Source organism: Pan paniscus, chromosome 19, assembly GCF_029289425.2.
Source record: "Pan paniscus chromosome 19, NHGRI_mPanPan1-v2.0_pri, whole genome shotgun sequence".
Classification (NCBI taxonomy): Eukaryota; Metazoa; Chordata; class Mammalia; order Primates; family Hominidae; genus Pan; species Pan paniscus.
Genome location: NC_073268.2, coordinates 27,155,519 through 27,177,339, shown reverse-complemented (window position 1 = coordinate 27,177,339; position 21,821 = coordinate 27,155,519). Strand labels below are relative to the sequence as shown.

At 39.3% G+C, this 21,821-nt stretch overlaps 1 protein-coding gene across 37 annotated transcripts in view; it reads right to left on the bottom strand.

Annotated features, from left to right (window-relative positions):
• The window catches only part of SYNRG (synergin gamma), a 93,044-nt gene that overhangs the window by 60,310 nt on the left and 10,913 nt on the right, over nt 1-21,821 (bottom strand). For 6 of the 37 annotated variants that reach the window (XM_034942023.3, XM_034942021.3, XM_008971214.5 and 3 more), the window contains exons 3-8: nt 19,532-19,653; nt 9,796-9,926; nt 8,704-8,809; nt 8,027-8,138; nt 2,550-2,852; nt 803-1,036 (exon numbers count right to left, since the gene is read on the bottom strand). In XM_034942023.3, the coding sequence (XP_034797914.3) occupies nt 803-1,036; nt 2,550-2,852; nt 8,027-8,138; nt 8,704-8,809; nt 9,796-9,926; nt 19,532-19,653 (1,008 nt within the window). The remainder of the gene's footprint in view (nt 1-802; nt 1,037-2,549; nt 2,853-8,026; nt 8,139-8,703; nt 8,810-9,795; nt 9,927-19,531; nt 19,654-21,821) is intronic. The other 31 variants (XM_055100978.2, XM_034942022.3, XM_063599112.1 and 28 more) reach the window with 7 other exon arrangements.

The following is a 21,821-nucleotide window of genomic DNA, read 5'->3' as shown; positions in this document are numbered from 1 at the left end:
AAAACATTTGGTTTTTAAGCAACTCTTGTACGTTAACTATGTTCTAAAGAGTAAATTATACAAAAACTAAAATGTATCAAATCAATACTCTAAATCATATAAGCCTTGCACCATTTAACATGTATTACAAATTAAGGAAAAAAACATGATAGATGATAGTTTAAAATTATGTATCTAAAAATATTTAATTGTCCAAGCTTTACTTGCAGTTTTTACTAATGCCTCTTTGCAAAGTTTCATTGTTTTTAACCTACATATGATACTGCTGTCTTAAATATATAGGACTTTTGGGGGCTTTCTGTCCAATAAAATATCCTCCCAAAAGTTTGCCTCCTACGCTGCCCACATTCTAATTCATTTCTGAGGGTTGAATTTATACAATTTAGATCTTTTAGGCAGTGGTGCATATGATTTATTTTAGAGAAACCAAAACTATATTCTCATTGGTGACTTTTCCAGTTACATTTTAACTTTTCAACCTTTATGGAAGAACAGAAAGTATAAGGGGGGGAAAAAGAGAGTTTTTATAAAATAAAAGGAAAGAAAATTTTAAATCAGAAATGATTCCAATTAAGAAAACCAGTTATCAAAATCATTTTAAAAAAGGAGTAACAGTGTGTTGAAAGAATTCAGAGCAAAATCTTAGGGGTTAATTGGAGAAAGGAATGCATTAAATATATTACAAGCAAAATTTCGATTAGCAAAATCAAGCAGCATTCATTTGAAGATTAATGCTTAAGGTGTTAGCATTTGAGCAACGTTTGGTTAAACAAGTTTTTTGCTGAATGTTTCACGAGCTCACCACTCTCTTCAATTGACAGGTTTTGATCTGAAGTATTTTCTGCCTCTGCAGTGGTGGTACCACTTACACATCCATCTACAGCAACCCCGTTACTGGCCATTAAACTGGGATACTTCTTACTGGAACCTGGGCCTAGGGCTTTGTGGCCAACTTCAGAAGTATTTAATTTAATTTGTTCCTGCCCAGATGTACTTATATCACAAGATACTAGGAACTTCTCCTCCAAGGAAGGGCCTAAACAAAGAGCATGAAGGATTATTTGTATATAACTGTATATGTCTAATCTTTTTAACCATCCATCTCCACCCCCATATTCTTTTTTTTTTTTTGAGATGGAATCTCACTCTGTCGCCCAGGCTGTAGTGTACTGGCATGATCTCAGCTCACTGCAACCTCTGCCTCCCAGGTTCAAGCGATTCCCCTGCCTCAGCCTCCTTAGTAGCTGAGATTATAGGCGCCCGCCACCAAGCCTGCCTAAGTTTTGTATTTTTAGTAGAGACGGGGTTTCGCCATGTTAGACAGGCTGGTCTCGAACTCCTGACCTGAGGTGATCTACCCACCTCAGCCTCCCAAAGTGCTGGGATTACAGAAGTGAGCCACGGTGCCCAGCTCACCCCCATATTCTAAAGGGAGGCCCTGCCACATATAATGTAAACATTGTGGCCAGGCACCATGGCTCAAGCCTGTAATCCCAGCACTTTGGGAGGCCAAGGCAGGCAGACCATGAGGTCAGGAGTTCAAGACCAGCCTGACCCACATAATGAAACCCCATCTCTACTAAAAATACAAAAAATTAGCCAGGCGTGGTGGCGGGCACCTGTAATTTCAGCTACTCGGGAGGCTGAGGCAGGAGAATCACTTGAACCCAGGAGGCGGAGGTTGCAGTGAGCTGAAATCACGCCACTGCACTCCAGCCTGGATGACAGTGCAAGACTCTGTCTCAAAAAAAAAAAAAGGTAAACGTTGAAATAATTCAATCACTGCACATTTGTATAGGACTTGAGAGACTTCAGAGATTTTAGAGAATGTAAACATAATTATCTACTGTGATTCTAAAGAATTCTATGAGACAGTAGGTGGAAGAGTGTAGTGGAAGGAAGGAGCACTACCTTTGAAATCTGACAACCTACATAAGATAACACTTCCACTAACTCCTAGGGAGGCCTCTGGCCAGTAACATCATCATCATCTCTTGGTCTGTTTCCATGTCCATCAAATGAGACAGTCTGGACTAAGTACATGTCTGCCAAGATCCCTCCCAGCACCCTGTCTCAAGCCAGGATGTGTAGCTGTCTCTATTCATTTTATAGATGACAAAATCTAAGGCACACCAAGGACAAATTGACAGTAAATGAACAACCTGGGCTTCTGCCCCCAAGTGCCCTGTCACTGAAGCTGAAAGAGTACTTTCTAAAGAAGCCTTTCCTAGCTCCTTATTCTTAAGAAAATGATATCGGTGAATCTCCCAAACAACAATCTTCTGGAAAAATCAGAAGATTTCTTTTAAAGTTATAAGGCAGTTTAAAGTGCTCCTAGTTGAGGAGCAAAAGTTTTAAATCACCTTTCTGGAATGTCAAGACCCCAGAACTTAAAAATCTAGACACTTGTTTTGTTGAATTTCAACAGCAGTCATACATTTATGTGCATGTTTATTTGCCAACATCACTGGATTATTCTACTTATATAACAGAAATAAGTTATCCCAGGATATCTTAAGAATATTTTCATTAATAGTGCTAAGAGTTACCTGCTTCTGGTACACTGTGTGAGGCTGAAGCAGTAGAGAAGTAAGGAATTTGCCCAGGGACGCCATGTAAGGCAAAAGGCACTGGACTCTGACTTGGAGGGAGAGGCTGTGTCCCAGCCTTCTGTGTATGCAACTGGCCAAGTGGGGTGGAGGGGTGGAAAGACTGAAAGGGCTGGGACGTGGAAGAAGGCCCACATGGGGGAACTTCAACAGGCCCCTGCATAAAGTCACTGAATTCTTCTTCATCAAGAAAGGCAGGTGATGGGGAGACAGTTTTAGTAGAATGAGATGATGTGGGGCAATCTGCAAAATGGAAAATGGCAATGAAACACACAAAAATGGAAACCAACAGAGAAAAAGGAATTAAGATGTAGTACAATTCCAAAGAATATATTGAAACATAAATAGTGGAGGTGAACAAGAAATAACAAGTAACAATAGTCAAATGGAATTGCATGATGCATGTAAAACACTTTGATGTCTATTCATACACAATTTTATGTCTTTTTAAAGGGGAGTTTTAGTAGCTATTTTGTATTTGGTTCAAAAAAGGTAAAACTAAAAATACATGTATCTATTCATTTATTTTAGAGACAGGATCTTGCTCTGTCACCTAGGCTACAGTGCTGTGGCATGCTCATAGCTCATGATCATAGCAGCCTGAAACTCGTGGGATCAAGCAATCCTTCAGCCTCAGCCTCCTGAGTAGCTAGGAATATAGGCACATGCCAGCATACCCAGCTAATTCTTCCTTTCTTTTTTTTTTTTCATAGAGATGGTGTCTCACTATGTTGCCCAAGCTGGTCTCGAGCTCCTGGCCTTGACTGTCTTTCTTTTATTAGATTAATAATTTTTCCCCTGAGACCATTAATGATTTACGTCAAAGTGATGATTATTTTTGCAATTGAAATGATCTGTTTATCTAGATAATATTATCTCAAACCAATATACATCAGATATAAGAAAACCTACCAATATAGTGCTGAATACATTTTGGACAGATATATACCATGATGACTAAATTTCATTATTTATTAAGAAATTCAGTAAGAAATAATGCACAATACAAAGCTGTAATTTTTGAAATATCATGCCCGATCCACACACTTGCATAGATCATATTTCAGTAAAGTTACCATATGAGAAATAAAAATTACAAAAGAACTTTTTTTTTTTTTGAGATGGAATCTTGCTGTGATGCCCAGGCTAGAGTGCAATGGCATGAGCTCAGCTCACTGAAACCTCTGCTTTGTTCCCCCGGTTCAAGAGATTTTTCTGCCTCAGACTCTCAAGTAGCTGGGACTACAGGTACGCACCGCCATGCCCAGTTAATCTTTGTATTTCGCGTGTGTGTGTGTGTGTGTGTGTGTATGTGTGTGAGACGGAGTCTTGCTCTGTCGCCCAGACTGTTGCTCTGTCGCCCAGACTTGAGTGCAGTGGCACGATCTCGGCTCACTGCAACCTCCACCTCCTGGGTTCAAGTGATTCTTCTGCCTCAAACTCCCAAGTAGCTGGGGCTACAGGTGCGTGCCACCACACCCAGCTAACTTTTGTATTTTTAGTAGAGACAGGGTTTCACCATTTTGGCCAGGCTGGTCTTGAACTCCTGACCTCATGATCTACCTGCCTTGGCCTCCCAAAGTGCTGGGATTACAGGTGTGAGTCCCCACGCCCAGCCCAATTTTTGTATTTTTAGTAGAGACGGGGGTTTCCCCATATCGGCCAGGCTGGTCTTGAACTCCTGACCTCAGGTGATCCGCCCACCTTGGCCTCCCAAAGCACTGGGATTACAGGCATGAGCCACCATGCCTGGCCAAGACAAGAACATTAAACACATTATTAAGGTGATATTTTCTTGTGAAAAGCATCAATATTAGGATATCACGAAGAGCTGAATCAAACAACTATAGTCAATTTAAGAAAGTAAACCCTGCCTGAAGACTACAACTACCTTTAAAAGATCTTTGGCACTAAAGGATATAAATGTCACTGTGGCTTTTTATTGTTAAATGTAAAATTCACTTATTATTATATAAACCTGCTCTACTGGGGCTACATTTAACATGAAGCTCATTAACAATACTATTTTATTGTTGCTTCTTCACATTTATTATTATTATTACTATTATTATGATGATGATGATACTGGGTCTCCCTCTGTCATCCAGGCTAGAGTACAGTGGCACAATCTCAGCTCACCGCAACCTCTGCCTCCCAGGTTCAAGTGATTCTCGTGCCTCAGCCTCGCAAGTAGGTGGGACTACAGGTGCCCATCACCACGCCCGGCTAATTTTTGTATTTTTAGTAGAGATGGGATTTCACCATGTTGGCCAGGCTGGTCTCGAACTCCTGACTTCAGGTGATCTGCCTGCCTTGGTCTCCCAAAGTGTTGGGATTATAGGCGTGAGCCACCATGCCTCACCTTGTTTTGTTTTTGTTTTTGTTTTTTTGAGATGGAGTCTAGCTCTGTCGCCCAGGCTGGAGTGCAGTGGCACAATCTCAGCTCACTGCAACCTCTGCCTCCCAGGTTCAAGCAATTCTTCTGCCTCAGCCTCCTGAGTAGCTGGGATTACAGGTGTGCACCACCACTCCTGGCCCCACATTTTTTTTTCTTTTTTTTTTTTTTTGAGACAGAGTCTGGCTCTGTCGCCCAGGCTGGAGTACAATGGCATGATCTCCGCTCACAGCAACCTCTGCCTCCTGGGTTCAAGAGATTCTCCTGCCTCAGCCTCCTGAATGGCTGGGATTACAGGCATGCGCCACCACACCTGGCTAATTTTGTATTTTTAGTAGAGACAGGGTTTTGCCATGTTGGTCAGGCTGGTCTTGAACTCCCGACCTCAGGTGATCCACCCACCTCGGCCTCCCAAAGTGCTGGGATTATAGGCTTGAGCAACCGCACCTGGCCTCCCCACATTTTAAATTACTTTGAATTGCTTTAATATGACTAAAGTCTATTGTCACAATAAGCGGTCTTTTTTTTTGTCACTGACTTGAAGCTCAGGAGTAGTCTTTTTTTTAAGAAATGGCTCTTGTCTGAAAAATGGAGACCCTGCATACTTCTTTCCTCTCTTTAGGATCAATGCAATAAAACCTGGATGCACTGAAAGTTCTAAGAAAGATGCAAAATATGCAAAATTATTGCCTTAATCAAGTTTGTTTAAAAAAGAAAAAGCCCTCCCACATTGTATTCCAAGTCTCCCAACAATTACCAAGGCTGGATTTAGGTTCTCAATTTGGGTTCCCAGCTACTTAAAATATTTTTTAAATGGACCCTATTTCCTTGGGATATACTGTAAAGACCAAACCAATGTTTCTTTGCATTTGGCTGGAATGTGTGACTTCTACGTGGAATATATTTTGGCCCATACCAACTCTAGCAGCTAGGTATATGATTAAAAGGAAGTATAAAAGTTAAATGATGGGCCAGGCACAGTTGCTCACACCTGTAATCCTAGCACTTTGGAAGGCTAAAGCAGGTGGACTGCTTGAGCCCAGGAGTTTGAGACTAGCCAGGGCAACATGGTGAAATCCCGTCTCTACAAAAAATACAAAAATTAGCTAGGCGTGGTGGTGCGCATCTGTAGTCCCGGTTACTCGTGAGGTTGAAGTGGTAGGATTGTCTGAGCCTGGGGGGTCATGGCTGCAGTGAACTGTGATCATGTCACCGCACTAGGGCAATAGAATGAGACCCTGTCTCAAAAAAAAAGTTATATGATCAATATAGTTTGTATATTCAGTATTTTAAGATAAACAATCTATAAAGAGAAATTTAAAAGGTGCCTTTGGTGGTAGAATGGCTGGAAACTCTTTCTATAAATACTTTAGGACTAGGTTTTTGGTTTTTTTTTTTTGAGATGGAGTCTCACTCTGTCGTCCAGGCTGGAGTGCAGTGGCGCAGTCTCGACTCACTGCAGCCTCTATCTCCCAGGTTCAAGCTATTCTCTTGCCTCAGCCTACCAAGTGACTGAGATTATAGGGACGTGCCACCATGCCTGGCTAATTTTTTGTATTTTTAGTAGAGATGGGGTTTCACCATGTTGGTCACGCTGGTCTTGAACTCCTGACTGCCTTTCTCTACTTTTCCTAACCTCCAGCCTAGGTCTAGTTTTAGTATTAACTTCTAATATATATTCCTAAATTACTTCTTGACTAGCTTATTCACCTTATAATTTTCATTTTTAGATATGTTTTTCCTTTCTAATCTCGGCCTGATTGCTAATATCTGTTTTCTTTTCAATCTTGTATATTTTATTTTGGGGCATACTTTTGGAATGGGAATCTTAAGTGAAATTAACAGAACGGAGTCAAAGTTGTCCCGGAAAAATCAAGAACTGGTTACTATGCCAGTGATTATTCCCTCTTGATATCACCCATGAAAGGTACTATAATACAAGGGTTCAAGATAAAATTTATCAACGCAACATTTTCCAGCAGAAGATAGTACTTTCTTGGCTGGCTAAATGATTTATGAAAACTGTTCACCTATTAGGTATGTTTTCTTGGAATCAGCTGATAAAATGTCAAAACGTTGAATTTGTTTTTTTTTGTTTTTTGAGATGGAGTCTTGCTCTGATGCCTAAGTTGGAGCGGGCAGTGGCATGATCTCGGCTCACTGTAACCTCCGCCTCCCGGGTTCAAGTGATTCTCCTGCCTCAGCTTCCCGAGTAGCTGGGAATACAGGCATGCACCACCATGCCCAGCTTATTTTTGTATTTTTAGTAGAGACAGGGTTTCACCATGTTGGCCAGGCTGGTCTTGAACTCCTGACCTCAAGTGATCCCACCCGCCTCGGCCTCCCAAAGTGCTGGGATTACAGGCATGAGCCATGGCACCTGGCTTGAAATGTTGAATTTTTAAAAATAATGTGGTAACAATTATGCAAATATAAGACTCATTTCAACTGCTAAATGTTCAAAAGAACAACCAAACCCCAACCTCCAATCCCTTTACCCTGCTCTAAAACAGGGACGTTTCTTTTTGCTTACCTGACAATAAATGATGATAAAAATTACAAAGAAATGCATTAGGGAAACTAAAATTTCAAGAAGAGCATTATCACACTCATGATTTTTTTAAATGAGGCATTTTAAGAATTTGTAAGTTTAATCACATTAAGTAATGAAATCAGAGCTAGTTCATAAAAATTACTATAAAACAATGAGAATTAAATGGTAAACTCCTTTATTACATTTGCTCTGAGTGAATAGATTTTACTAATGTTAACATATTTATATACAGAAAACTTACAGGTGAAATTGTCATACTGATATTTAATTAGAAGACAAAGAGGTTTTTTCCTCCCAAGACAGTTGTTATCCAGACCAGAGCTCTTAAGCCACTGTATATTTGAGAACATCCCAATCTGTACTTAGCTTGAAGGAAGAGTTCTACATTATATAATGGCGAGGTAAAGAAACAGGGACTACATAAATCACCTTCCCAGAAAAGAAAAATATAATGCCTCTTAAAACTACCTGGTTTCTTGGGGTGCGATGCTGGAGTAGGGTGCATTTTTGCATCTCTGGAAAACCCATCTAAATTTCCTTTTATGGCTTCCAAAGCATCATCTCTACTCTTCTCTCCTGTCTAAGAGACAACAAATATATGCGTATTTCTTTACTTATCCCTCACTGTATCCTAAACCCTCCCAAATTAAGAAAAGCACAGATATTCATCTATTTCCAATATTTTTACCACATACTTCTGATAATGAATTATCCAAGTCAGCAAGACATTGGTAAATGATTAAACAATGACACTCCACAGAAAATAAAAACATTACAAGGCCAATGTATAAATACTTTAGGATAGACCTGTTTGATATTAAGTGTCCTGTGAAGGCTCTAAGAGAAATATGAAATATCACTAAATTCAGGATTACTGCTTCCTAAGAAAAAGATTATAAACATTGCCATGATACTAAAAAAGAGCCGAAAAGATAATGGCTGATAGCCTATTCTCATTGACAGCAGTGTATCTTTACAGAAAATGAAAAATCTTTCACATTAGTAATTAGATAAACCAAAATGAGAAGAATCAATCACAGCCTCAGCTTGGGCTGGTGCCCCAGTGACGAAATCCACTCAATGAGTGGGAAGAGGCACATTCAGGGTGTGTATGTTCTGGGTGAAGAGAAGTATTGAAATACTACCTTGGGTTTCACACTGCTCAAAAGTCTGAGCTTTTGCTTCTGCTCTTCAAACTGGCGTCTTTTTCTTTCTTCTTCTAAGAGTTTTTGCTGCTGTTCAAATCGTTTCCTGAAGGAAAAATGATCTAATAAAGAACCAGCTCCCGGGATTATACACTGTGTTTTATATTCAGATTTCTAACAGTTTCAGCAATATCATGTTGCACTTCCAGAAGTGTAAATTTCATTGCTAAATATCTAGTTTTCTTACGACAATCCTGTTTCCTCACTATATTAATTCCAAAATATTTGACGAGTCTAAAGAATGATTTACCTAAATTATGTATATGAATTTATTTCTCATCTAATTTGCAAGAGGAGGAAACAAGCTTTTGCATACAAAAGTATTCTCAAAAAACAGGCAGACAAACATAAGAACACACTTTGCTCTGCATATTAAAAAAGAACCTGCTTGGGAAGGCAGTGTCATACAGCAGAAAGAGTAATGATTTGGGAATCAGGAAGCCTGCCTTTGGGTCCAGGCTTTGCTGGTAACTGTGTAACCTGGACTGACAAGTTGTTTCATTTTCCTGGACTTCACTTTCACTAGATATAAAACAAGAGGGTTGAATTACAGGATCTCTAAGGTCCTTTTTGACTCTAAACTTATAATAATGGTAGTTTAAAGAGGCTTTTTTGTTTTTGTTTTTAAACAGGGTCTCACTCTGTTACCGAAGCTGGAGTACCGTGGCATGATCACGGCTGACTGCAGCCTCAACCTCAGGGCCCAGGTGATCCTCCCACCTCAGCCTCCTGAGCAGCTGGGACTACAGGCATGAGCCACCAAGCCTGGCTAATATTTTGTATTTTTTGTAGAGACAGGGTTTTACCATGTTGCTCAGGCTGGTCTCGAACTCCTGGGCTCAAGCAATCTGCCCGCCCCAGCCTTCCAAAGTGCTGGGATTATAGGCATGAACCACTGGGCCAGCCCTTAAGAGTTTTAAAGACAACTTTTGACTGTTTTAGTTTCAAATCTGCACTAGAGATCATTAGACAATTCTTAAGATAGATGCTATAATGTATCTTTGTTATCCTTTAATTCTGGTGATCTCTTACTGCTGCTCTTCGGCAAACTGCTTCTGCATGTCTGGAGTGTATTGTGGGCCTGGAGGACGCATGCCCAGGAAGGGTGCTTGTCCTAGGTAAGGCATTCCCGCTGCTGGCATTGGTCCCATTGGTATTCCTGCCTAGAAGAAATAGACAAAGGTTTAAAAAACACAATTTATCCCTTTAATTATCACACACAAAAATGTGACTTCCATAAATTCTATCTTAATACTTTTATTTGTAAAAAATAGAAATATATTGGATTAAAAGATGCAAAGATGCAAATAAATAAAAGATGCAAATATACAAAGAAATATATTATATTAAAAGATGCTAAAAATGGAAGGCTCCCCTTAATATCTAACCCCTCCATTCCCTTCACTGTCCCAGAGGTGACCACTGCTAATAGTCTGATTGGTGTGTTATGGAACTATATGCCCACAAGTTATATTCTTGTGAGCTCACTAATCCTCTTTGAGAAGAGGCATTATATCTTATATATTTTCATATTTGCAATAATAGGTAAGAGCCTGGCATATGGTAAACATAACACAAATGAAATTAAATCTGATTTTCCAATATATATGAGAGGATAATGAATATTTTGATGTTATCAAAGGCCTAATAGTCAAACTTTTATAGAAAATGACACATATTCAATAAAAAATTACATAATACAATATTATAAAGTTTGTTAAAGTGTCCAGAAATAAGAATAACACAATAGCTAATCACAAAATTTAATAATATTATGTTTTTAGAGACAGGGTCTCGTTGTGTCACCCAGGCTGGAGAGCAAAGGCGCAATCACAACTCACTGCAGCCTCCAACTCTTGGGCTCAAGAGATCCTCCCGCCTCAGCCCCAGAGTAGCTAGGGCTATAAGCGTGTGCCCTCGATGGCACCTGGCTCAAAATCTAATATTAAGAATGATGACAATGACAATAATTAAATGGCTAATTTTTAATGAGTGAAAACTCTTCTACTACTCAACCTTCTCCCTGAAAAGTTCCCCTTCTGTCCCTAACTAAAGTCTGTCTGTGAAACACTCTCATTTGGAGACTGCTACTTCTCTTCTATATTTCCTGTAAGTGGGGAATATTCCTCCTTGCTTCTTCTAAACCTTTTCTCTTCTCTCTACCTTCAAAAACCTGAATACATTTTAATTTCTCACTAACAGACTTCATCATCTACTATCCGATCTTGTTCATGTCATCTGCTGACCCTCAACTTCCTCACTCTTCAGTTGAACACTTCAGACATTGCTGTCTTCCATTCTACCCCCAAACTGCTCTTGGTAACGTCAACAATCACCCACCTGGGTAACTCACCTAACACTGTGTGGTCTTCCAGGTCTTTAGCCTCCTCATCACAATCATGCCCAACATACAATTCCAGCTTCCTATTCCATGGTAATACCCGTGATCTATCTGCACCAAAGACTGTGTCATGTCCAAAATCTGGATGTTAGGCATCCCGACACTTGACCACCACCTCCTATCCTTCTAGCTCATCTAGACCAGTAATTCTCCTATCTCATTAATATCTCCCACCTGTTAATTTATTTTTTTTTCCGTGAGCTTATTTTGTAGGTTCCACCTGTTAATTTTGCCACTTTTCTCATGATTAATCATCTTCATTATATCCTCACTTCCCTTCTTGCTTAACTTAGATTCTAGGGTTCCATATTAAATGCCCTTGTAAATATCCTTAATTCCCTTAATTGTCAATTCCTTAACATGGTCTCCCGGGAAACTTCACCCCTGATTAGAATCAACTAATCGACTTCTCCATGCTTATACAAAAACCACTGAACCATGCTGGAGAGAAAAACATTGAGGATTCACTTTAAATTCTTTTTTTTTTGAGACAGGGTCTCACTCTGTCACCAAAGTTGGGATGCAGTAGTGCAATCTCAGCTCACTGCAACCTCCACCTCCCAGGCTAAAGTGATTCTCCCACCTCAGCCCTCCCAAGTAGCTGAGACTATAGGCATGTGCCACCACGCCCAACTAATTTTTGTATTTTCAGTAGAGATGGGGTTTCACCAGGTTGGATAGGCTGGTCTCGAATTCCTGACCTCAAGCGATCCACCCACCTTGGCCTCCCAAAGTGCTGGGATTACAGGCATGAGCCACCACGCCCAGCCAGCTTGGAATGCCTTTGGAGGGTTTCTAGCACTGTACAACTGGAGTTACACACAATATTGGTTTATTGCTAACATTGTCTATTCTAAATCTTGGGTGGAGATAGCTGTGTATACTTATTTTAAATCATAGTATTGATCTCTTCCTGCTAAAAATTAGTATCACAGTCCTAGAATTAAATTTTTCTTTTTTTTTTTTTTTTACTCATTTCACCCAAAGTATATAAAATACAAAAGAAACTACCCAAATCAGAGATTAAAAATAAGACAAAGTATTCTACAAAAATAATAAAGAATGAAAGAAAGAAAGGTGTTATGCATATTGCCTTCTTACTTACAAACTCCTTTCTTGAGGAACATTCAAATTTACTAAATGGCATTTTGTGTTTCCCCAACACCTGGAAAGGAGGGACTGTCTAACTTTTAACAGACTTTTGAAACCTAAATAAACTAAAAGGTTAAGAGATACTAGTCTTTAATTATATACTGAATGGATGACATAACAAAAGAAAGAACTCAGAAATCTGAGATACATTTGATAAACTACTGATGGCACTTAAGATTTCAATAAGTTGAGAAGTATAGTATGACAGTTAAGACTAAAAGAGTAAATGTGTCCATTTCAGTCAGAGCCCCAACAGTGTTTTGACAAGTTGATCTTAAAATTATACTGAAGGGCAAGGACCACGAATCAGCTATAATTCTGTAAAAGAAGAAGGATGATCCATACTACCAGGTATCAATGCTTATTTCAGGCTAGATAATTAAGGCATAAGATATTTACTGATGCAAGGAAAGACAGATACAGCAATGGGACAAATACATGAGCTCAGAAATTAATCCAAAGCATATAAAGAAATGTGATATTACAGGAATAATCATAGAAATCAATAAATTAAAAATGGGCTATTTAGGGCCGGGTGCGGTGGCTCACGCCTGTAATTCCAGCACTTTGGGAGGCCGAGGTGGGCGGATCACGAGGTCAGGAGATCAAGACCATCCTGGCTAACACGATGAAATCCCATCTCTACTAAAATACAAAAAATTAGCCGGGCGTGGTGGCGGGCACCTGTAGTCCCATCTATTCGGGAAGCTGAGGCAGGAGAATGGCGTGAACCCGGGAGGCGGAGCATGCAGTAAGCCAAGATCGCGTCATTGCACTCCAGCCTGGGCGACAGCAAGACTCTGACTCAAAAAGGAAAAAAAAAAGGCTATTTATAAATGATTTGGGAACAACTGACTACAATGGAACATAATAAAATTACATCCTTCTACCACACACTGATTCTAAAGAACAATTCTAGGTAGGTTAGAGACTTAATTTGAAAAGACAGGCCAGGCGCATTGGCTCACACATGTAATCCCAGCACTTTGGGAGGCTGAGGCAGGCAGATCACTTGAGGCCAGGAGTTCCAGATCAGCCTGGACAACATGGTAAAATCCCATCTCTACTAAAAATACAAAAATTAGCCAGGCATGATGGGGCATGCCTGTAGTCCCAGCTTCTCTGGAGGCTAAGGCAGGTGAATTACTTGAGCCCGGGAGGCGGCAGCTGCAGTGAGCTGAGATTGCGCCACATTCCAGCCTGGGCGACAGGGCGAGACTCTGTCTCAAAAAAAAAAAAAAAAGAAAAGAAAAGAAACTTAACTTTTTTTAAATAAGAAGATACAGGTAGGGAAGAATGTCTTAGATAAGTCAGAAAAAAAAAAGAAATGATTTATCCATCTGTCTTAATTTCGACACAACATGACACTATAAACAAAATTAAAAGAGATGCCAACGACTAGCAGAAGATACTGGCAACACATGTAACTACAAAGGATTAGAATCTAGAATATATAATGAACACTCAGAAATCAATTAGATCAAAACAGCAAAACATTAGAAGCAATTTAAATGTCTGTCAATAGAACAAGATATATTCACTCTATGAAATACCACACAGCAGCTACCATGAATGAACTTGGCATAATTTTACAACAGGGATAAATCTTGGGGGAAAACAATATTAAATTAAAAAGTCAAGAATTTGAAGGGTACATACTTACATAAAATTTAAAACCCAGGAAATATGATATATTGCTCATGAGTATACAAATATATAAAATAATAAAAGTATAAAAATATGGCCAGGCGCAGTGGCTCATGCCTGTAATCCCAGCACTTTGGGAGGCGGAGGTGGGTGGACTGCTTGAGGTCAGGAGTTCGAGACCAGCCTGGCCGACATGGTGAAACCCCATCTCTACTAAAATACAAAAATTAGCTGGGCAAGGTGGCGGGCACCTGTAATCCCTGGTACTAGGGATGCTGAGGCAGGAGAATTGCTTGAACCCAGGAGGCGGAGTCTGCAGTGAGTCGAGATCGCGCCACTGCACTCCAAGCCTGGGTGACAGAGTAGTATAAAAATACATACAAGAACTATAAACACTGAATTCATGATAGTGATAACAACTTCTGAGGAAGGAGAGGAAGGCAAGTATTTTTCAATTCTTTAAAAACATGTAAAACATGTTTTACATGTGGCATGTTAAAATTTGATAAAGGTAGGACATGACTACCCATATAAAAAATCCCATGGAATCCACAAAAAAATTCCCAGAGCTAATAAAATGAGTTCAGTAAGGTTGAAGGATATAAAACAAACATATACAATCAATTGTATTTCTATATACTAGCAATGAATATGTGAACACTGACATTTAAAAAACGCCATTATAATTACTCAAAAAATCAAAATATTTAGATGTAAACCTAACCAAACATGGATGTGACTTTTATGCTGAAAACTATGTAAATGATAGTTTACATAGTCTTCTGATAGAAGAAACCAAAGATCTAAACAAATGAAAAGACATCCCATATTGATATGTTGGAAGACATCAATTCTCCCTAAATTCATACAGAGGTTTAACACAATGCCTATCAAAACTCCAGCAAGAGTTTTTCCAAAGATAGACAAGACTATCCCAAAATTAATATGGAAAGACAGAGGAACCAGAATAGTTAAATTTTGAAAAGAAGAAGAATGTAGGAGGAATCAACCTTATCGTATAGCTACTGTCATGAAGACTGTGTTATTGGTGAACGAACAGGCATATACGTAAAACAATAGAACAGAACAGAGAACCTAGAGAAAGATCCATACAAGCATGCCCAACTGATTTTTGACAAAAATGTGAAAGCATTTCAATGGAAGCAGAATAGCTTTTTCCACAAATGTTGCTGGAGCAATCACACTTGCATAGGTAAAAAGAGAGAGATAAAAAACAACCTCAATCTAAGTCTTAGATCTTACACAAAAATTAACTTAAAATGGATCATGGACTTAAATTAAAACTATAAAACTTTTAGAAAAAAATAGGAGAAAATCTTCAGAATCTAGGGCAAGGCAATGAACTCTTAGAGTTATACCAATGCATGATCCATAATAGGAAAAACTGGTAAATTAAATTTCATCGAAATTGAACTTTTGCTCTGTAAAAGACCCCGTTAAGAGGGTGAAAAGACAAGCTAAAGACAAGAAGAAAATACTTGTAAACCACATATCTGACAAAGGACTAGTACCTAAAAGATATAAAGAACTCTCAAAATTCAATAGTAATACCAAAAAATGCAATTAGAAAATGGTCAGAAGCTATGAAAAGGCATTTCTCTGAAGAAAATGTAATGATGGTAAATAAACAAATGAAAAGATGCTCAACATCATCTGCACATTAAAACCATGCAAATTAAAACCATGAGATATTACAACGTACCTGTGAGAATGGCTAAACAAAAAACAATGACACTAAATGCAGGTAAGGATGCAGTATAATTGAACCTCTGATACATTGCCGGTGGGAATGTAAAATAGTACAGCTACTCTGGAAAAAAGTTTGGCAGCATCTTAAAAAACTGAAAATGCAATACCATGCAACCCAGTAATTGCACTCTTGGGCGTTTATCCCAAGAAATGAGGACATATGTTCACGTAAAAACCTTTATTTGTAATAGCCAAAAATTGTAAACAACTCTGATGTCCTTCAGTGAGCAAAAGGTTAAACAAACTGTCATACATCCATACCATGGACTATTACTCATCGATTATAAAAAAATGAACTACTGATACATGCAACAATTTGGATGAATCTGAAGGGATTATTCTAAGCGACAAACGCCAAACCCAAAAGGTTAATGATTCAATTTATATAACATTTTTGAAAACACAAAATTATAGAAATGGGGAACACACTAGTGAATGCAAAAGGAGTAAGGTGGGGCAGGAAGGAAGTGAATACAGCTACAAAAGGACAACGTGAGGAGATCCTTGGGGAGATGGAAATGTTCTGTATCTCAGCTGTGCCAATGTCCATATGCTGGTTGTGTTACTATATTTCTACAAGTTTTACCAATAGGGGAACTGGGCAAAGGATTTCTATTATTTCTTACAATAACACAACAGCTTGCAACAGGTTTACACATGTCCATCATGTGCTCTAAACTTGCCTAGATGTTTGAAATGCTTCAGAATAATAATTTTAAAATGTATTGTACATCATGAGGAGTGTTTTCTTTTTATGTGTTTTGGGGAAGGGAGAGATTATAATAATCAATAATAATATAATAATAATCAAGACTAAATTTCTGGCCGGCGTGATGGCTCACACCTGTAATCCCAGCCCTTTGAGAGGCCAAAGCGGGTGGATCACTTGAGGTCAAGAGTTCAAGACCAGCCTGGCCAACACTATGAAATGCTGTCTCTACTAAAAATACAAAAATGAGCCAGATGTGGTGGCATGCATCTGTAATCCCAGCTGCTTGGGAAGCTGAGGCAGGAGAATCGCTTGAACCCAGGAGACAGAAGTTGCAGTGAGCCGAGATTGTACCACTGCACTCCAGCCTGGGCAACAGAGCCAGACTCTGTCTCAAAAAAAAAAAAGACTAAATTTTTTTATGTTGACTTTTATCTGAATCATCACTTTTATCTCTAAAGGCTTAAGAGATAACTAAAGGAACAATGGGTTTGCTTCATGTATGTCCCTGGTTGGTTAGGGCTATTGAGTTTCGGGGTGGGGGGAAATAAAATCTGGATGTTTTTCTCCTTAAAAAATGGTGAGCGGCGGACAGGTGTGGTGGCTCATGCCTATAATCCCAGCACTTCGGGAGGCCAAGGCAGGCAGATCACCTGAGGTCAGGGGTTTGAAACCAGCCTGGTCAACGTGGCGAAACCCCATCTCTACTAAAAATACAAAATTAGCCGGGCCTGGTGGCACATGCCTGTAATACCAGCTACTTGGGAGGCTGAGGCAGGAGAATCGCTTGAACCTGGGAGGTGGAGGTTGCAGTGAGCCGAGATCATGCCATTGCACTCCAGCCTGGGCAACAAGAGCAAAACTCCGTCTCAAAAAAGAAAAAAAAAATGGTGAGCAGCTTCCAAACAGTATAATGCCTGTCAGCAAGATTAAAGGTTAAAGAAAAAGACTTTGGCTGCTTTGTCTTAGAATCATTAATACACAAGCTTCTGATATTCAGGGACATTATTAAGGTACTAACAACTCTCATAGTTTACTTTTTTCTTATTGTTCTGCATATTAGAGACTCTTACTGTTTTTGGTGGTTTCAAACTCCAAAAACATTTTTCAGATAATTGTGTAAGTCATAAAATAATGTTTATGAATATTATTTTAATTATATTAATTACAATAATAATTATTGTAATTAATATTTAATATTAAAAAATTAATGATTTAAAATTTGTATCAATTGTTATTAAGATTCAGTATTAAGCTTATGAAGTCTTAATTTAAAATACATTGTATTCTATGGTAGATTGTTTTTAGTTATTTGCTGCCTTTATTCTTTTTTTTTTTTTTTTTTTTGAGATGGAATCTCACTCTGTCGCCCAGGCGGGAGTGCGGTGGCGCAATCTCAGCTCACTGCAACCTCTGCCTCCTGGGTTCAAGCGATTCTCCTGCTCAGCCTCCTGAGTAGCTGGGATTACAGGCATGCACCACCACGCCCGGCTAATTTTTGTATTTTTAGTAGAGACGAGGTTTCACCATGTTGGTCAGGCTGGTCTCGATCTCCTGAACTCATGATCTGCCCACCTCAGCCTTCCAAAGTGCTGGGATTACAGGTGTGAGCCACTGCTCCCAGCCATTTGCTACCTTTATTCTAAGAGAACTACACATCCCTATGTGGTTTACATTCGTCCTGGTATATTCCTCCCCTATTGATGTTAAGGCCACATTACTTTGGTGAGCAGAAGTGACTAATAAATGCTACCTCCAAGTGTTAGCTTTAAAAGACATCACAGGGTTTGGCCATCTCTTTTTCCTATGCCAAGAGCCTAGGATGTCCTGGCTGAGGGTCTTAGGATAAAGAAAACATGGAGCAGAGTCAGCACTAACCCATAAGGATATGTATCACAAGTGAGGAATAAACTTTTCTAAGTCACTGAGATCTGGGGACTGTTTCTGCAGCACAGCCTAGTGAAAGCTAGCTTAACATGAATTAAAAACCTACAAAATTTCAATGTATTCCCTTCCTTCTAGAGACGGATAAAAAATGACACTGGAAGTTTTCCTGACCCTTTAAACACAAAACAGAAGCTTTATTTGCATAATCGACTTCAAAACAACAATGGTTTCAACTTAAAATTCTGGTCATGAACTCCTAATATCACTTATTTATAAGTTATATACATGTGTTACTGTATAAAAGTATATACTGTATAACAAAACACACAGAAATAGAAAATGTTAAAGTATTAGGTAAATAAGTAAACTAACGCAGAAACAAAAAACCAAATACTGCATGTTCTCACAAGTGGGAGCTAAACACTGGGTGCACATGGACATAAAGATAGGCTCGACAGACACTGGAGACTACAAGACGGGAGAAAGTGGGGGAAGGGTTGAAAAACTACCTGTTGGTACTATGCTCACTACCTGGGTGATGGGTTCCATCATACCCCAACCCTCAGCATCACACAACATATTAGTGTAACAAACCTACAAACGTGCCCCCTGAATCTAAAATATAAGTTGAAAAAAGCAAAAATAAGTAAAGTATTAGGTAAAAAAGAAATACAGTATATGGCCTTCAAGATAGCTGTTAATAGTACAAAAGCAAAAACCTTTTTTTCCTCTGGCCTTTTTTTTTTTTTTTGAGACGGGAGTCTCACTTTGTTGCCCAGGCTGGAGTACAGTGGCATGATCTTGGCTCACTGCAACCTCCGCCTCTCGGGTTTAAGGGATTGTCCTGCCTCAGCCTCCCGAGTAGCTGGGACTACAGGCACATGCCACCATGCCCAGGTAATTTTTGTATTTTTAGTAGAAACAGGGATTCACCATGTTGGCCAGGCTGGTCTCGAACTCCTGACCTCAAGTGATCTGCCCGCCTTGGCCTCCCAAAGTGCTGGGATTACAGGCATGAGCCACTGCACCTAGCCTTTTCCCTCACTCTTGGAGGGTGAACACATCTTCATTTTAGTTTGAAGGAAGCCATTTATTTATGCTTATTTCTAATTGTAACATTAAGCTCTTAGCCTGTAGCTCTTGATATATAAACGTAACAACAAACAATAACTTTGTAAGAAACCAACTAAAGAAGCAAGTACCTGCATAGCAATAGGTCCTTGGGACATCTGAGAGCTGTAATTCATTCCCATGATGCCTTGCATATTAGGCTGCATGACAGAGACCATAGGAAATCCTTGTTGCTGCATCGGCATCAGGCCTGCTGAAAATATAAAGACATTATTAAAGTCAATGTGTTTTAAAGTTTATTTTCTTAAAACCATAAGTACCTAAAGGACTTGTTACTTGGCAGGAAGCAGAGTGTAATGGAAAAAGCACAGGGTCCTGAGTGAGACAGATGTGAATATGAATTCCAACTCCATCATTTACTTAGCTGTGTGATCTTGAACAAGTTACAAAACTTCATCTGTAAAATGAAGATAATATCTCTTCTATGGAATTTGTATGCATATTAAAAAACAGTATGGCCTAATTGGGGTACTCAGCCTTCAAGATGGCCTCCAATGACCTCTGTCTCCTGGTATTCATACCCGTGTGTTGTTCCATTCCATACTGAATGGGGCTGATCAGTATAACCAACAGGATACTGTGGAAATGACAGCATGTAACTTCGAAGGCTAGTTATTTTTTTTTTTCTTTTGAGACAGAGTCTCACTCTGTCACCCAGGCTGGAGTGCAGTGGCATGATCTCAGCTCACTGCAACTTCCACCTCCTGGGTTCAAGCCTCCCACGTAGCTGGGACTACAGGTGCCTGCCACCACGCCCAGCTAATTTTTGTATTTTTTAGTAGACATGGGGTTTCGCCATCTTGGCCAGGGTGGTCTTGAACTCCTGACCTCAACACCCGCCTCAGCCTCCCAAAGTGCTGGGATTACAGGTGTGAGCCACTGTGCCTGGCCCGAAGGCTAGTTCTTAAAAGACACTGTAGTTTCCTCCTGGTTCTTTTGGATCACTTGCTCTGGAGCAAGCCACTGCCACGTCATGAAATACTCAATAAGACCTATGGAGAATCCATGTGGTAAGGTACTGAGATGAATTTGCCGTCTATCTCAGTGAGCCACCTCGGCAGCATCTCCATGAAACTTTCAGATGACTGCGAGCCTGGCTGACATCTTCACTGCAATCTCATAAGAGGTCTTGAGCCTGAACCACCCAGCAGAGCTACTCCTAGATTCCTGACCGAGAGACACACTATGAAATAATAAAATGTTTACCTTTTAAAGTTTGGGATAATTTGTTACACAGCAGCAGATAACTAACAAAATAACAGTTAGGAGCATGAACTCTGGGAGCCAACTAGAAATGACACATACTACTTTGGAACCTTGGGCAATCTGCTTCTTTCTATGCCTTCGTTTCTCATTTGTAAAACTGTTTAATACTTACTATGCTCAAAGAAATGTTATTCTTCTTCCTTTTTCTTACATGAATAGGTAATATAACAGTTACCACAAAATAGCCATCAGCATGTGCAATGGCAGAAAACTATCACGAATGTATGATTTAGGCTAGTGTTTCCCAAACTTTTCCAAGAGCAGAGGTGAATGAATATACATCCCTTTGGGATTTTAATAAATACTAAATGCCTACCATATGCTAGGCATAGTTCTATGTGCTTGGTACACAAGAAGTGAATAAAACAAAATCCCTACATAGTCTGAGCACAAATTTCATTCTAATTTTGCATTCAAACTACATCCATGTTGGTTCTACCATAAGGAACTTTATATCAAACTGTCAGTTTGAAAAATTAAAGATCTAGGAAATTATACCATGTTTATCTTATGGTTTTTGTGTACCTCCCAGGTTATTTATAACATAGCCTAATTTCAGAAGCATGGACATCCACATTTGTGGCTAACAGTTATTAGAGGTAGGCCATTCACTTATTCAAGTATTTGAAGCCTACTCCGTATTATGCACTGTTCTAGGGACATAGCCATGAACAAAACCAGGTCTTCACTCTCATGGAACTTACACTGTAATTAGGAGAGATAGATAACAAAAAAAATAAGTACATGTCAGGTGGTGATAAGAGCTAGGGCAAAAAATAAAGCAGGGCAAGGGGGAATGGAGTGGTTGCTATTTTACATAGGGCAATCAGAAAAAGTTTTACCAACAGGGTAGTATTTCAACAAGAACCTCAGGTAAATAAAGAACCAAGCCATGCAGATGTTTGGGAAAAATATTCCAGACCAAAGAACACCAAGTACAAAGATCACGAGGTGTCAGGGAGAATTAGAATACACAGATTGAAAACAGCCACAGTAAGATGTTTTCCGTCTTATTTCTTTGGACTTAAAGTTTTATTCATTTTAATTGATTTTATTTTATTTCTGAATGGGTAACTCAGATATCTGGCATAATAT